Here is a 16,146-nt window from a genome sequence, read left to right on the forward strand (position 1 = left end):
TTAAATAACACATTAATTATTTCATTTTAATGCATCAAATTCTGAAAGTTTAACCAAAAAGTGAGCATAGAGCAATACAGTAGTATACAGCAGTGCTCTCATTTAAAGTTAAAGGGTTTAAAGAGAATTAGTAGTCATTTATTGAAATAATTAGATGGCTTAAGTATGTGGCAGTACTTTGAAAAGAGTTGAATGAAGTTAGTTACGCAGCATGAAGAAGTATAGACATTGGTGTTTGATTGATCTGGGTAATCAACATAAACCAAAGCATGATAAAGGTGAGTATCGAGTGAAGTGGTATAGAATGGCATAGATTTGAGGTATTGTATTTGTGTTTGATTTGAGTGGAGGAGTACATGAGATCTTACTCTGTGAGACTCGCACAAGCTCAGAGACAGTGAAGACACCTGATGTGACGAAACTGTCCTGGAAGCCGAGGTGACCTACGAGACAAAATGAAAAAGAGGAGAGGAACTGTTTTAGATTTGTGAGCATAAGAAAATACAGAGGAAACAGAACATTCAAGTCAGAGTAAAAACATTTTTTTTTTAAAAGACATGCAACAACACGCACACACATTCCCAATTCCCTTAAGTAGGAAAGGGGATAGGGAGTGTTTAGAGTGACATGGAGGGTAGTACACATCTGGATTTGGTCCCCTGAGTGTGTGCAGTATAACAGTGGGGCAGAGGCTCCCAGTGCAACACACACATGCACACACAAATAAGGGGCCTTCAATCAGCATAGGAAAACCGAGAAAGTGCATGATTTTATGTTTTTACATGTGTTTGTCTGTGTGAGTGTGTTTGTATATAATATGTGGTGGACCAGTTTGGGGTGGAACACTCTTTGTGTGGTAGTCAGAACTCAGACCACAATTACTGTGCACATTGTGCTGACTACAGCTGACCCTGGACACTGCTACCCTATTTAATACCACATTATTTAAACATGTAGTCAGTGGCCTTACAAAAAATAACTGCTGTACAAGTGTGGTAATTTGGATGGAGTATTACTCCAGTTTCGTATACTGCAGTACAAATGTGGTAATTTGGACAACATTTTTATTGCAATTATCTATACTGCAGTACAAGTGTGGTAATTTGGACAACGTTTTATTGCAGTTTTCTATACTACAGTACAAGTGTGGTAATTTGGACAATGTTTTATTGCAATTTTCTATACTGCAATACAAGTGTGGTAATTTGGACAAGGTATTATTGTAATTTTCTTTACTGCAGTAAAAGTACGGTAATTAACTTAACTAATTTACAGCAGTTTTCAAAGTTCTTTTTTCAAGGAACGTCAGTCCACTTGGTGACCATTTTTGAAAGTGCAGCTCCTATCTACTTCAATGGGGAAAGACTGAAATCTCCAAGATGGTTGGTCAATATTACAATCAAGACAATATATCATATCAGCAGTATAATCTGACAACATTGGTATCATTAATTGTGCTTCTTTTGCTTGGATCACACTAAAAAATGCTATTTTTCAAGCAGGTCCGGCTAATGACATACATTGATTGACAGGTAATCTCTCTATCCAAAAGCTGATTGGCTCTTTTACCTGTGAGGCGGGGCTTCCTTGGCTGTTAGGTTTTCCAGTTTCTCCTATTTATTTAATTAGAAGTGCTCTGTCTCTGCTACAGGTGCATCTCAATAAATTAGAATGTCGTGGAAAAGTTCATTTATTTCAGTAATTCAACTCAAATTGTGAAACTCGTGTATTAAATAAATTCAATGCACACAGACTGAAGTAGTTTAAGTCTTTGGTTCTTTTAATTGTGATGATTTTGGCTCACATTTAACAAAAACCCACCAATTCACTATCTCAAAAAATTAGAATATGGTGACATGCCAATCAGCTAATCAACTCAAAACACCTGCAAAGGTTTCCTGAGCCTTCAAAATGGTCTCTCAGTTTGGTTCACTAGGCTACACAATCATGGGGAAGACTGCTGATCTGACAGTTGTCCAGAAGACAATCATTGACACCCTTCACAAGGAGGGTAAGCCACAAACATTCATTGCCAAAGAAGCTGGCTGTTCACAGAGTGCTGTATCCAAGCATGTTAACAGAAAGTTGAGTGGAAGGAAAAAGTGTGGAAGAAAAAGATGCACAACCAACCGAGAGAACCGCAGCCTGTCAAGCAAAATCGATTCAAGAATTTGGGTGAACTTCACAAGGAATGGACTGAGGCTGGGGTCAAGGCATCAAGAGCCACCACACACAGACGTGTCAAGGAATTTGGCTACAGTTGTCGTATTCCTCTTGTTAAGCCACTCCTGAACCACAGACAACATCAGAGGCGTCTTACCTGGGCTAAGGAGAAGAACTGGACTGTTGCCCAGTGGTCCAAAGTCCTCTTTTCAGATGAGAGCAAGTTTTGTATTTCATTTGGAAACCAAGGTCCTAGAGTCTGGAGGAAGGGTGGAGAAGCTCATAGCCCAAGTTGCTTGAAGTCCAGTGTTAAGTTTCCACAGTCTGTGATGATTTGGGGTGCAATGTCATCTGCTGGTGTTGGTCCATTGTGTTTTTTGAAAACCAAAGTCACTGCACCCGTTTACCAAGAAATTTTGGAGCACTTCATGCTTCCTTCTGCTGACCAGCTTTTTAAAGATGCTGATTTCATTTTCCAGCAGGATTTGGCACCTGCCCACACTGCCAAAAGCACCAAAAGTTGGTTAAATGACCATGGTGTTGGTGTGCTTGACTGGCCAGCAAACTCACCAGACCTGAACCCCATAGAGAATCTATGGGGTATTGTCAAGAGGAAAATGAGAAACAAGAGACCAAAAAATGCAGATGAGCTGAAGGCCACTGTCAAAGAAACCTGGGCTTCCATACCACCTCAGCAGTGCCACAAACTGATCACCTCCATGCCACGCCGAATTGAGGCAGTAATTAAAGCAAAAGGAGCCCCTACTAAGTATTGAGTACATATACAGTAAATGAACATACTTTCCAGAAGGCCAACAATTCACTAAAAATGTTTTTTTTTATTGGTCTTATGATGTATTCTAATTTTTTGAGATAGTGAATTGGTGGGTTTTTGTTAAATGTGAGCCAAAATCATCACAATTAAAAGAACCAAAGACTTAAACTACTTCAGTCTGTGTGCATTGAATTTATTTAATACACGAGTTTCACAATCTGAGTTGAATTACTGAAATAAATGAACTTTTCCACGACATTCTAATTTATTGAGATGCACCTGTAAATAGTCTCTGGTACTGCAGTAATACTGTGTCCAAATTACCACACTTGTACTGCAGTTATTGTTTGTAAGGGCGTGGACTACACCTACCATAATGATCTGCTGTCTGTGTAAACAACTGCTGATATGGCAGACAAGGTCAATTTTCATGAGTTAACTTATTTTTGACTTATTTTTAATACAAAAGTCAATTTAAAAAAGTGTTTTCTAACTTTTATTGCAAGAAAATCTCTTACGAAAAAACTTACGAAAATATCACCAATGGATTAAACTCAATTCACACTAAAGGTGCTTTAAGCAATATTAGCCGTTCTACTCCTACAAGACTGAGCTGTTGGATTAGCCACGTCCCCTCTTTCCAAAACCCACACTCCAAAGATACCAAATGAGCTTTATTGAGACCAACATCGTGCAAAACGTTTGTTAAAAACAACAGCAGCAAAATAGCGCCCTCAACTGACAACTGTTATGAACAACATGGCTTAAAAATGGCAGTAGGTCTCAATAATTCGCTGCAGCTACAGTACTATGAGAACATGCAAAATGATTGATAGGTCGAAAGTGTCATTGTCCGGGAAGCACGGACACATTTTTGTTTGCTGTTAACAGAGTCTAGAGATGTCACAGAGACTGGTGAGATATCTTACAACACTTATTTCAGTAATATCTCTCAGGGTGTAGGAAAAATATTTTTTTTATGTTTTATGCGGGTGATTTTCAAGAAACCCATCAAGAAAATGCCCTGGTCCTATTTTACTCCAAAATCAAAAGAAACAAATAAGAAATTATATTTTGCATCTAGAAAATAAAGCTTATTTTTAGGACCATTAAGATTTTTTACATTGCGACATTATTTTCATGACGCACATTTTACTGCACAATTATGATATTCTCATTACTGCAATTTTAAAGAATAATGTATTATTTAAACTGTTAAGTGTTTATACATCATAGTAGTACTCACATGCCTTTTATTTTTGCTGATTTTAATATAAAAAATCATTATACGACAGCATCTTTTTTCAGCCTGATCTCATGAAATTTACGTGACAATTGCAACTTTTCTGCGAACCAAAAGTTTGTGCTTCATTACACGTTTGGCTGCAGTTTCCCAGTGAAATTTCCAGTGGGGGGCGCCAAAAGTGAGTGAAATTATGTTGTAATCAGATTAGGTTTTTAAGGTGAATATTAGGCCTAGATGGATGTTTTAATTAGTAAAACATACCTCCCTAACCTAAAACATTAACCTAAGCCTAACCAATAGTGTGTTAAATGATAAATAAGAGGTGAACAAAACGGACATCCTTACCCTAAACCAACACCTAAACCTAACCGATTGTGTTTAAAAGCAAATTCAACATTAACAGCACATTTACTAATGCAACCACGTCATATCGTGTCACTTCTATGGCACTTTCGCTTCACTTTCACGTTTGTTTCGAGCATTCTTGGTTGGGCTCGAGGCTCAGTATCCGAGTCTAAAGACTGTGGAAGTTAATCACATTGGAATGAGTGTGTAAATGTTGGTGGGTCTGTAATACAAGTGTTAAAATGTATTGTTCTACAGATGATGCGTAGAGTAAAAGTGTTTTGATATCATAATATTGCAGTGTGTGAGAAATAGAGCAACATTTTTTTTTATAGTACCCGTGATTTGTGTGAAAGTGAATAAAGTTGTTGTAATGTTCATTACAATGCCAAAATTGTTCATTTTACCAAGAAACTGCAGTAAAACATAGAAAGCAGCAAGATAAACTCAGTTTGCAAAAATGTAGTTATGGTAACGTTCATTCTATGAGACTAGGTTGTCTTTTTTACTGTAATAGTGTAAAAAAGGACTATGTTACAATAATGAGAATCATCATTGAAAACAATAGGAATAGTAAAAGTAAAATGTCTGGATGCATTAGTGAGTGTCCTGAAAATAATGTCAGAATGCAAAAATCTTTAATGCTATAATAACTGTAGGCTTCATTTTCATTATGCCAATCATAATTTCATACCATTTGTTTTTAAAGAAATTTTGGGGTTAAATATGACCAGGACATTTTCTTGAAAGGTTTCATGAGACGCATTCCCCCTTGCCTGATTGTTAATTAAATATTATGGAAATTTTGATAATAATATTTCAATATTCAATAATATTCTTGTTTAACACATTTTACCATATTTAAATTAATTCTACAGAAATCTGCAGACTCACCACCACCCCCCCCCCCCCCTCCGAAAATATGTAAAAAGTTTGAAGATTCCACCAGGGCATGCTCAATATCAAATGCTGAGAGATTTCTCAGCTTGCCCGACCAGGGTGAAAAAGAAAAAGGTCACAAGATGAATCTGGAGGAGAAGTGATGTAGCTATTAAATGGCTTCCTCTGCTGCTCGGTGGCTGGCAAGCTATAAAACCAACAATAGAAATGAGTTTAGTCTTGACTGGTTGGATGAGGAGACGTATAGCATGTGGACAGGCAGAATAATAAATAATAAAAACAGAGAGAGAGAGAGAGAGAGAGAGAGAGAGAGAGAGAGAGAGAGAGAGAGAGAGAGAGAGGGAGGGGTAATATCTACGGCTCATTGCAAGAGAAAGTGCTGACATGAGCTAAAAGACTGCAGGCCCAGAGAGCATTCCTGCACAGATGCCCCTGAGATTGAGAAAAGGAGAGAGATAGAGAGAAAGAGTGAGTTTGTTCGGGGTATTAGAAGGGGGTAATGTAAGTTAGAGGTCAAAGATGAGAGTAAATGGCAGAAAGTCAAGGTAGGTTACAAAACAACAGAAAACGACAGGACAACAGACTAGAGAGAGATGTAGACATTGAGAGAGTGAACAACAGAAAGGGAGAAAGAGAGGCAAAAAGTTAAACCCACTTCCAAATATACGTACTTCTGTACTACACAGTATGCAAAATGCAGTACGTCAAGTAAGTAGGAATACGCAATATTCATGAAACTGTACACGTAAAATATCTGGACGACCTACTGCATTCGCTGAGATTCCGATGTGCGCATCCACTGGACACTTTGCTATCCCATAATGCCACGGGCGCTGAGAAGACATCCGATTCAACGTTTTGAACTAAAACAAAGTCGGAGAACCATGAGTCGGAAAAGTCTTAAGTGTAAGTGCTATGAGTACCTTGTGGATATAATGTACCTTTTGAACAAAACCAGTGTAAAATTTTTTTTTTAAGAAAACAGTTTTCTTCCTGATTTTGAACTTAGCAAATGTTGGCAAACTGCGAGTCGAAAAACTCTTTTCAAGTATGAGTGCTATACAGTAAGTACCAAGATCTTGTATCTTATGGAACTTGCAGTCGCCAAAGTTTTTTCTTTTTTTAAAAAAATTCAAAATCACAATTAAATAATTTACTCTGGTCTTGTTAAACAAGTACAATATATCCACAAGGAACAACTGTCTTGGTACTTACAGCACATACACTTGAAAAGAGCTTTCCGACTCGCTGTTCTCCGACGTGTTCTAAGTTCAAAACACACGAAAATCAAATGTAAGTGCAAGAAGTACCAAGAAAGTTGTTCCTTGAACAAGAGCAGAGTACATTTTTCGTAATTTAAAAAACAAAAAACAAAAAATGACAAAGAACCGTGAATTGGAAAGCTCTTTTCAAGTATAAGTGCTACAAGTATCAAGAAAGTTGTTACTTGTGATAGGGGGCCTGGGTAGCTCAGTGGTAAAATACACTGGCTACCACCCCTGGAGTTCGCTAGTTCACTAGTTTGAATCCCAGGGTGTGCTGAGTGACTCCAGCCAGGTTTCCTAAGCAACCAAATTGGCCCGGTTGCTAGGGAGGGTAGAGTCACATGGGGTAACCTCCTTGTGGTCGCTATAATGTGGTTCGTTCTCAGTGGGGCGTGTGGTGAGTTGAGCGCAGATGCCGTGGTGGATGGCATGAAGCCTCCACACGCGCCATATCTCTGTGGCAACACGCTCAACAAGCCACGTGATAAGAGGCGTGGGTTGATGGTCTCAGACATGGAGGCAACTGGGATTCATCCTCCTACGTGACCACAAGGACTTAAAAAGCGCACTGGGAATTGGGCATTCCAAATTGGGTGAAAAAGGGGAAATACCCCACCCCCCCCAAAAAAAGTTGTTACTTGTGGATATATTGTAATTGTTTAATCATCCAGATTTTGAACTTAGAAAATGTTGGCTAACTGCAAGTCAGAAAGCTCTTTTCAAGTGTAAAGGCCCAAATATACTTCATACGAAATCGAAGAATGAACGGATGTGATGTCATATAAAACAAAATCTGGCCAAAAAGATGGTGTTTTTGCATTCATTTCGGTGGTTCGTGACAGCTCGTCTGGGCGAACTTTTAGGAAACCGACTGCTTAACACCTTACTGTCATTGGTCCACGTCATTGGTAGGTGTGACCTGGAGCTCCACCTACCTTGACGCCGACAGCTCATTCTGTTTATGTTGTACAGTCAGTAAAAATCAGTCAAAAAGAACACACCGGCGTGTAGAGTTATTAGCGAACTGGTGTAAACATACCTACTTCTGTATGATCGTTCATGTAGAGAAATTTTCCAAAACCATGTCCTGTGATTTTTTGTTTTGTTTAATTAGTCTACAAAAGGAATCAAATTTACTCAGATACTCTCATGTGCCCATTCACTCATGTGCCATCTGCAGTGAAAGCCATTTACACATCTGCCCAAAGTAAGTCTGTCATCATTCTTTTGTCTTTATTCTGCACATTAACACTTTTATACACTCATTATTGTAATAGTAACAGTGTCATCTTAAATTACACTAACAGAGTGTAATCGGCACATATTATGGCTGTGTATAGCGTATTAGTGCATTAGCGTTATGAATTAATAATGTAAACAAGACAAATTAAAAATTTTCTACTGCATATACAGATATTACTTTAATTCATCTAGAGGTTAAAACAGCTTCTTTTACTGATCTCATGTGAATTCTACTCATAGAATGAGGCATAATGTCATTGATAACACATTTTAAGGTCATATTAGTTCAGGTTTTATTGAGTGTCCTCATATTAAAATGCTCCTCTAAACGTCTCCCACGGAAGTATGGCGGGTGAATGTTCGGAAACAGTATACAGTTGCTCGGCTGTTTAAAACTTCTTTTTACCCCTGAAAGAAGAACGAATGAGAACCTCTATGTAAGTATATTGGGGCCTAAAGTGCTAGAAGTATCAAGAAAGTTGTTCCTTAAAGATATATTGTCCTTGTTTAACAAAACCAGAGTAAAAATGTTTGTGATTTTAATCTAAAAAAAAAAAAAAAAAGCATTGGTGAACTGAGTCGGAAAACTCTTTCCAACTGCAAGTGGATATACTGTACTTGTTTAACATGACCAGAGTACATTTTTCGCAATTTTGAATAAAAAAATAAAATTTGACAAAGAACTGTTAGTTGGTAAGCTCTTTTCAAGTTTAAATGCTAGAAGTACCAAGAAATGTTGCTTGTAGATATATCTTACTTTTTCAAAAAAACCAGACTACATTTTTATTTTTTTACTAATAATTTGCCAAACTGCGAGTCGGAATGCTCTTCAAGTGTAAGTGCTATAATTACCAAGAAAGCTGTTCCTTGAGGATATATTGTACTTGTTTTATCAAGTATTGTACATATGTATTGTACTACAAATTTTTTTCGTGATTGTTGTTAGTATGCCGTTGGTCCACAAACATACATTTAAAAAAAAATTATGCCAACATTTCCTGATGTAGTATGTCCCGGAATGTATATTTACTATACACCTGCCTACCTAAAGAACGTACTTTATTACTGGCCTAGAAGTTAATCATCAATTTCAGTACATACTGTAAAAGTATGGGAATTCTGACATAGCTTAAGTTTCCACACAGCTGTACATACTGTGAAACAACAACACAGAGCAGAAGTGTGGCACACAATTACTTGGAAAATGGTGGAATGACGCAATGGAGCTGAGAAGAAGCGAGAAAGATGGGAGAGAGAGCAAGAGGGCGAGCGAAGGAGCCTTCGTCACTAGAATTCCAGTATAGGGAGCATATGCACCCGGAGTTCACTGAGGGCATTTCCATGAGTGCCTCGTATAGGGAGGAAGGGGCAGGGCTTCAATATCTCAATGCGGATAATCACTCCCAGCTGTGTCCAATGTATCTCTGCACACACACACACACACACACACACACACACGCACATATATACGTAAGGAGGGGCCAGGGTTCGACTTTCACAGCAGCAGTGAGACCTCAGCAAGCCTCCAACGCAGCAACAAGAGCAATGCCTCGACTCAAACTTCAGTGTGTAACTACACAGGACTATATATACAGGCCTTAGGAGAGGTGGCAAAAAATTGTTTTACTGTATTGGGGTAGTTGACAAATGTCATAGACTTTTTCTCTCAATATCAAGAATTTAGGTTAAAATGTATATTAATGTGTAAGGGACAGTGTTTATTTTAGTTACTGTGACTGGCCATTAGTTCTTTCAAAAAGTTTTTACAACATTTGTAATCAGCTTTTAGGTTTTTAAATACATGTCTGTAAGTATAAATTGTCAGACAGTATCTCAACAAACATGAAGTTATAAGGGGCCTGGGTAGCTCAGTAGTAAAATACGTGGTAAAACCACCCCTGGAGTTCGCTAGTTTTTTCACATATCCAAGCTAAGCTGGAGTCAGAGTGCAGGGTCAGCCATGATACGGTGCCCCTGGAGCAGACTGGGTCAAGGGCCTTGCTCAAGGGTCCAACAGTGTTCCCTAGACCTTCTGATCAGTAACCCAGAGCCTTAACCGCTGAACCACCACTGCCCCTGGATCAAAACATGACCATTTATTTACACCCCTGGAGTTCGCTAGTTTGAATCCCAGGGCGTGCTGAGTGACTCCAGCCAGGTCTCCTAAGCAACCAAATTGGCCCGGTTGCTAGGGAAGATAGAGTCACATGGGGTAACCTCCTCGAGGTCGCTATAATGTGGTTCGTTCTTGGTGGGGCGTGTGTTGAGTTGAGCGTGGTTGCCGCGGTGGATGACGTGAAGCCTCCACAGCAAGCCTATGTCTCCGTGGCAATGCGCTCAAAAAGCCATGTGATAAGATGCGCAGGTTGACTGTCTCAGACGCGGAGGCAACTGGGATTTGTCCTCCGCCACCTGGACTGAGGCGAATCACTACGCGACCAAAAGAAAAAAAAATTGGGCATTCCAAATTGGGAGAAAAAGGGGAAAAATCCAAAAAACAAAAAACAAAACAAAAAACAAACAAACATGAACTTATGAAATTGCATGTATACTGTATGATAATACTAGAAGAATTTAAAAAATGTTGTTTAAAATTGTTTTAGATGAAGTATAGAATGACACACTGCAGTATGCAGAGTATGCAGTATCATGTCAACTACCCACATACAGGCCTCAGGAGAGGTAACATTACTGCATTTACTGGGTGCTGATTGAATGCCTCTCCCTTTTTCATTCTCACATTTTTTCCATTTTCTTTCGCTCTCTGTTATGGATTTCTCACCTCCTCTCTGTCTCGGGTTTGTAAAGGAGAGGATATCCTCTGGCCTTATCTAATAGACTGTGGATTGTGCAACGGCTGCCTCATCCCAGAAAGACAGCAGCCCACTTTGTGAAAATGCACGTAGCATAGAGTACAAAGGTCAAGGTTTACCAGCAAAAACAAGCCATGGAAAAAAAAAGGTTGGTCATGTTTTCCTGCATCAGGAACGAAAGAGAGAAAGAAATGAAGAGAAACAAAATGAGAAATTGAGGCGGTGACAGGGAAAAGGTGGAAGTTTGTGTTTACACAGGCGTGAAACACAAACGTTATTTGAATGACCAGGGGTTACCCATGTACTTTCAAGAGATGGCCCTTTAGCTATGTTTCACAGTATTTAAAGATTAGGGGCCGTTCAGGCTGAACGCGCTCTTCTGCTAAAAAAAAAGCTAGATGCAACGCAACTAATACAACAGAATGCAGGTGTCTCAAGATATGTTTTTAAAAGTTGACGTTCTTTTTAACCTGACAACGTGTCTAAAAATGTGCCGCTCCTGTGCAAAATGCTGAAAGAACAGGGAAATGCAGTGCAATGTTCAAAGACAATTGAAAAACTGCATAGATGGACTGAAAAATGCATTTGTGTGAATGGCCCATTAGTACTCCCAAAAAATAAAGTTCTGTCATAATTTACTCACCCTCATGTTTTTTTTTTATTTATTTTTTTACAAAAAATAAAAATAAAAAACAAATGGGAATGGACACTGTCTAGCACCAAAAACTCCTTATTCCTTGTGTTGTGTTCGTTTTGTGCTAACACCTTTTGTGTTCGCGGTCAAAAATGACCGGCCCACTAAGATTGTTAATAAATCTCTCATATTGCATATATTATCTCAAGATATTGCATTAGATCTTTTTGTACTTCTTTTTTAAACATATACAGTTGAAGTCAGAAGTTTACATACACCTTAGCCAAATACATTTAAACTCAGTATTTCCACAATTCCTGACATTTAATCGTAGAAAACATTCCCTGTCTTAGGTCAGTTAAAATCATTACTTTATTTTAAGAATGTGAAATGTCAGAATAATAGTAGAGAGAATGATTTATTTCAGCTTTTATTTCTTTCATCACATTCCCAGTGGGTCAGAAGTTTACATACACTTTGTTAGTATTTGGTAGCATTGCCTATAAATTGTTTAACTTGGGTCAAATGTTTTGGGTAGCCTTCCACAAGCTTCTCATAATACGTTGCTCGAATTTTGGCACATTCCTCCAAAAAGAACTGGTGTAACTGAGTCTGGTTTGTAGGCCTCCTTGCTCACACACGCATTTTCATTTCTGCCCACAAATGTTCAATTGGATTGAGGTCAGGGCTTTGTGATGGCCACTCCAATACCTTGACTTTGTTGTCCTTAAGCCATTTTGCCACATCTTTGGAGGTATGCTTGGGGTCATTGTCCATTTGTGACCAAGCTTTAACTTCCTGGCTGATGTCTTGAGATGTTGCTTCAATATATCCACATAATTTTTCTTCCTCATCATGCCATCTATTTGGTGAAGTGCACCAGTCCCTCCTGCAGCAAAGCACACCCACAACATGATGCTGCCACCCCCATGCTTTACAGTTGGGATGTGTTCTTCGGCTTGCAAGCCTCACCCCTTTTCCATCAAACATAATGATGGTCATTATGGCCCAACAGTTATATTTTTGTTTCATCAGTCCAGAGGACATTTCTCCAAAAAGTAAGATCTTTGTCCCCATGTGCACTTGCAAACAGTAGTCTGGCTTTTTTATGGCAGTTTTGGAGCAGTAGATTTTTCCTTGCTGAGCAGACTTTCAGGTTATGTCGATATAGGACTTTTTTTTACTGTGGATATAGATACTTGTCTACCTGTTTCCTCCAGCATCTTCACAAGGTCCTTTGCTGTTGTTCTGGGATTGATTTGCACTTTTCGCACCAAACTACGTTCATCTCTAGGAGACAGAATGCGTCTCCTTCCTGAGCAGTATGATGGCTGCGTGGTCCCATGATGTTTATACTTGCGTACTGTTGTTTGTACAGATGAATGTGATACCTTTAGGCATTTGGAAATTGCTCCCAAGGATGAACCAGACTTGTGAAGGTCCACAATTTTTTTGCTGTGGTCTTGGCTGAGTTCTTTTGATTTTCCCATGATGTCAAGCAAAGAGGCACTGAGTTTGAAGGTAGGCCTTAAAATACATCCACAGGTACACCTCCAATTCAGTACACCTCCTATCAGAAGCTAATTGGCTAACTGTATAAATGCTTGACATCATTTTCTGGAATTTTCCAAGCTGCTTAAAGGCACAGTTAACTTAGTGTATGTAAACTTCTGACCCACTGGAATTGTGATATCGTCAATTAAAAGTGAAACAATCTGTCTGTAAACAATTGTTGGAAAAATTACTCATGTCATGCACTAAACGACTTGCCAAAACTATAGTTTGCTAATATTAAATCTGTGGAGTGGTTTTTGGAGTTTTAATGACTTCAACATAAGTGTATGTAAACTTCTGACATCAACTGTATTAAAACAAATATATTTTTTATTAATTGCTTATTAATAAAATATTAATTAATAATACAAAATTAATAAATTAATTTTTAATAATTTTATTTATTGCTTGATCTTAACAAAATAGGTGTAATTTTTTAGCTTAGAATCTGGACTTTACAATGTATATAGCTGATCCTACCAATTCTTAAATAACTGTTTTTAATTTGCTGAGAAGTTAGAACTGTTTTGTTCTCATCATTTTCAAATTTGTTTTCTCAACAAATATATTGGTAAAAAGATGAGCTATCCATGTATTATATATCGTTGGAAAGGTCTCAATTAGTAAAATGCAATGAGCAAATTTATTTCACTCAGAGGCCAAACTGCAGTGAGTATTAGTGTATGAAATTCCCACTGAGAAACATAAATGTAATAATCAAGAGTGTCTTTTTGTCACGTTTTTCCTTATTACTTCCTGACATATACATATTACATAGAAAATGACATATCATAACTTACAGCAGACAATCCCGATTCAAACGAGCTCAAACACAACATCTTGAAATATTCCTCAAAGTGTGTACATGGAAAGACGAAGCACAAAAGGGCACTCAACACACGTTGTGTGTGTGAGAGAGAGAGTGTGTGTGTGTGTGTGTGTGTGTGTGTGTGGGCGGGTTTGGGTGGTTTACAAGGAAATTTTTTTAGGTTACAGACTGGTAATTACAAGGGTATTATGCTGTAAATGTGGTTTATGAGGACATTTCTAGTGTCCCCATAATTCAAATCACTTAAAAAACATAAATGATGTCCTCTGTGAGGGATACGTTTAGGGGTAGGGTTAGGGGATAGAATCTATAGTTCATACAGTATAAAAATCATTATGTCTATGGAGAATCCTCATAATGATAGCTGCACCAAAATGTGTGTGTGTGTGTGTGTGTGTGTGTGTGTGTGTGTGTGCACATGTCTGAGAACTTTTCACATATGTGCTCATCTAAAGGATTGGGATGCTCCTGAACACTTAATATTTCTGCATTTTGTAGTCTAATTCATTAATTTCCAATGGTTGGTCATTTTTGACAGGGAACACAACAAGTATAAGAAAGTGAAATAAAACCAAGAAAATGGTCACATTTTTTGTGTGTTTTCACATACCATATATGAACAAAATCAAGGAATGTTATTCCAATTGGATTATGGAAAAAGACAAAAAAAAAAAAAAAGAAAGCTGTCCAGGTCAAAATGACCGGAACACAACATTAGGGATAAAAGTATCATCCATGATGCTGAATGCAATTGGTTTGTTGAGTTCTTTGTAAGCAGCAAGTTTAAATAAGTATGTGCAAATTAGATTAATTTTAAATTACTTAAATTTTGGGAGAGAAAATGTAAAAAAAAAAAAAAAACTTTAGTGGAGTGATTATATGAGGCCAATATCTACACAGAAGGCACACATTAGGGGTGAGCTTCAGTTCAACAATGAGAGGGAGAGAGAAAGAGAGATGAAAAGATAATATCAGCTACATGCAGGATGAGAGAGATGCACACACCCATCTGTCTGTATCCTCTAATCTGAGTAAACAGGGCAATATTGGTGTCACACACAAGGGCGTGGAAATAATAGATCAGGCTCCATCGCGCACATCTGCGATAATCTTTAAGTTAGAAGGAAAATATGCCTGATAATCCAGTGTTAAGGGACACAAACGTAACTGAGCTCTAAGGGGGTTGTGGGGGAATAAAACAGGACTTTCTGACATTATTTTCTGTTTAAACTCATGCAAACAGGCGGATGTTTCCATTCAGTCACTGTGTTTATGTTTTCTAAAACGTTCAATCAGTTAACACTTTTTCATTGTCTGCTAATAGTTTGTAAACAGATACAAAATTGGCGGAATTGCTGCTCTGTGTTTGTTTTAAAAGGACCCACTTAGAGCAATTCTATAGACGAACATTGACGCTGGAAACTCGCCACTTGTAATGTATTTTCCTACGACTATGTGAACACACGCCACAGTTGAGTAATCACCTCTCTTGGGCTTACGCAAACGGACTGCTTTCACTGATCTCAACTCTGGTGGGGGACCGTGGAGAAAAGAGTGAATCCTGGAGTTTCCTGTCTGAGAAACATCACGCAAAAAGTGTTTAAGCTAGTTCCGACTCTAATTCACCTAGCTAATACAAACATTACCTTTGTGGTGAATAATGCATTCATGAAACATGAGCATAACGGATTTCAGAGTAAATTGTTCGCAAAACCATTTACACGCAAATTGTCACATTGAATTGGACACGAGAATGGTTTGGCTACCGATTTATGGAGAAACCATTCTTTTTTTATTTGAAGAGAGAGTAGAGAGTGGTCAAAAATAATTTGTAACCAGTTACAAAATCAGTGGAATTGCCAATCTGTGTTTGTTTGAGAAGGGACAACAGAAAGAAACGTCACAAAAACCTTCGAAAACCTTTGTTTAAAAAGGGACCACAGATAAAAAATTTCTGGAGTTTCCTGTCTGAGAAACAACATGCAAAAAGTTTGAATACAAGTTCCGACTCTAGTTCACTTAGATAATGACAACTTGAGTCGCATTGTCTTTTTGGTGAATAACGCACTCATGAAACATAAGCAGAACGAATTTCAGTGGAAATTCACAAAACCATTTATTAGTAAATTGTTGCATTGAATTGGATGCAAGAACGGATTGGCTAACCATTTATTGAGAAATTCCTTTTTGAGTATTATATATTTTTTGTAGCTTTTTCCACTTTTTTACTGGAAGAGGGAGAAGAGAGTGGACAAAAATAATTTTTAAACAGTTACAAAATCAGCGAAATTGCCAATCTGTGTTTGTTGAAAAGGGACCACAGAGAAAAAGGTCCTGGAGTTTCCTGTCGGAGAAACGTCACGCAAAAAGTTCGACTCTA

The 16,146-nt window shown here is 38.1% G+C and overlaps 1 protein-coding gene across 1 annotated transcript in view; it reads right to left on the bottom strand.

The window, feature by feature from the left end:
• LOC127437993 (nuclear factor 1 A-type-like) overlaps positions 1-16,146 on the bottom strand; it is a 190,320-nt gene that overhangs the window by 76,639 nt on the left and 97,535 nt on the right. Inside the window, exon 4 of the mRNA XM_051693197.1 lies at positions 369-443. Coding sequence (XP_051549157.1) covers positions 369-443 — 75 coding nt within the window. The remainder of the gene's footprint in view (positions 1-368; positions 444-16,146) is intronic.

This window comes from Myxocyprinus asiaticus, chromosome 49, assembly GCF_019703515.2.
Source record: "Myxocyprinus asiaticus isolate MX2 ecotype Aquarium Trade chromosome 49, UBuf_Myxa_2, whole genome shotgun sequence".
NCBI classification, from domain to species: domain Eukaryota; kingdom Metazoa; phylum Chordata; class Actinopteri; order Cypriniformes; family Catostomidae; genus Myxocyprinus; species Myxocyprinus asiaticus.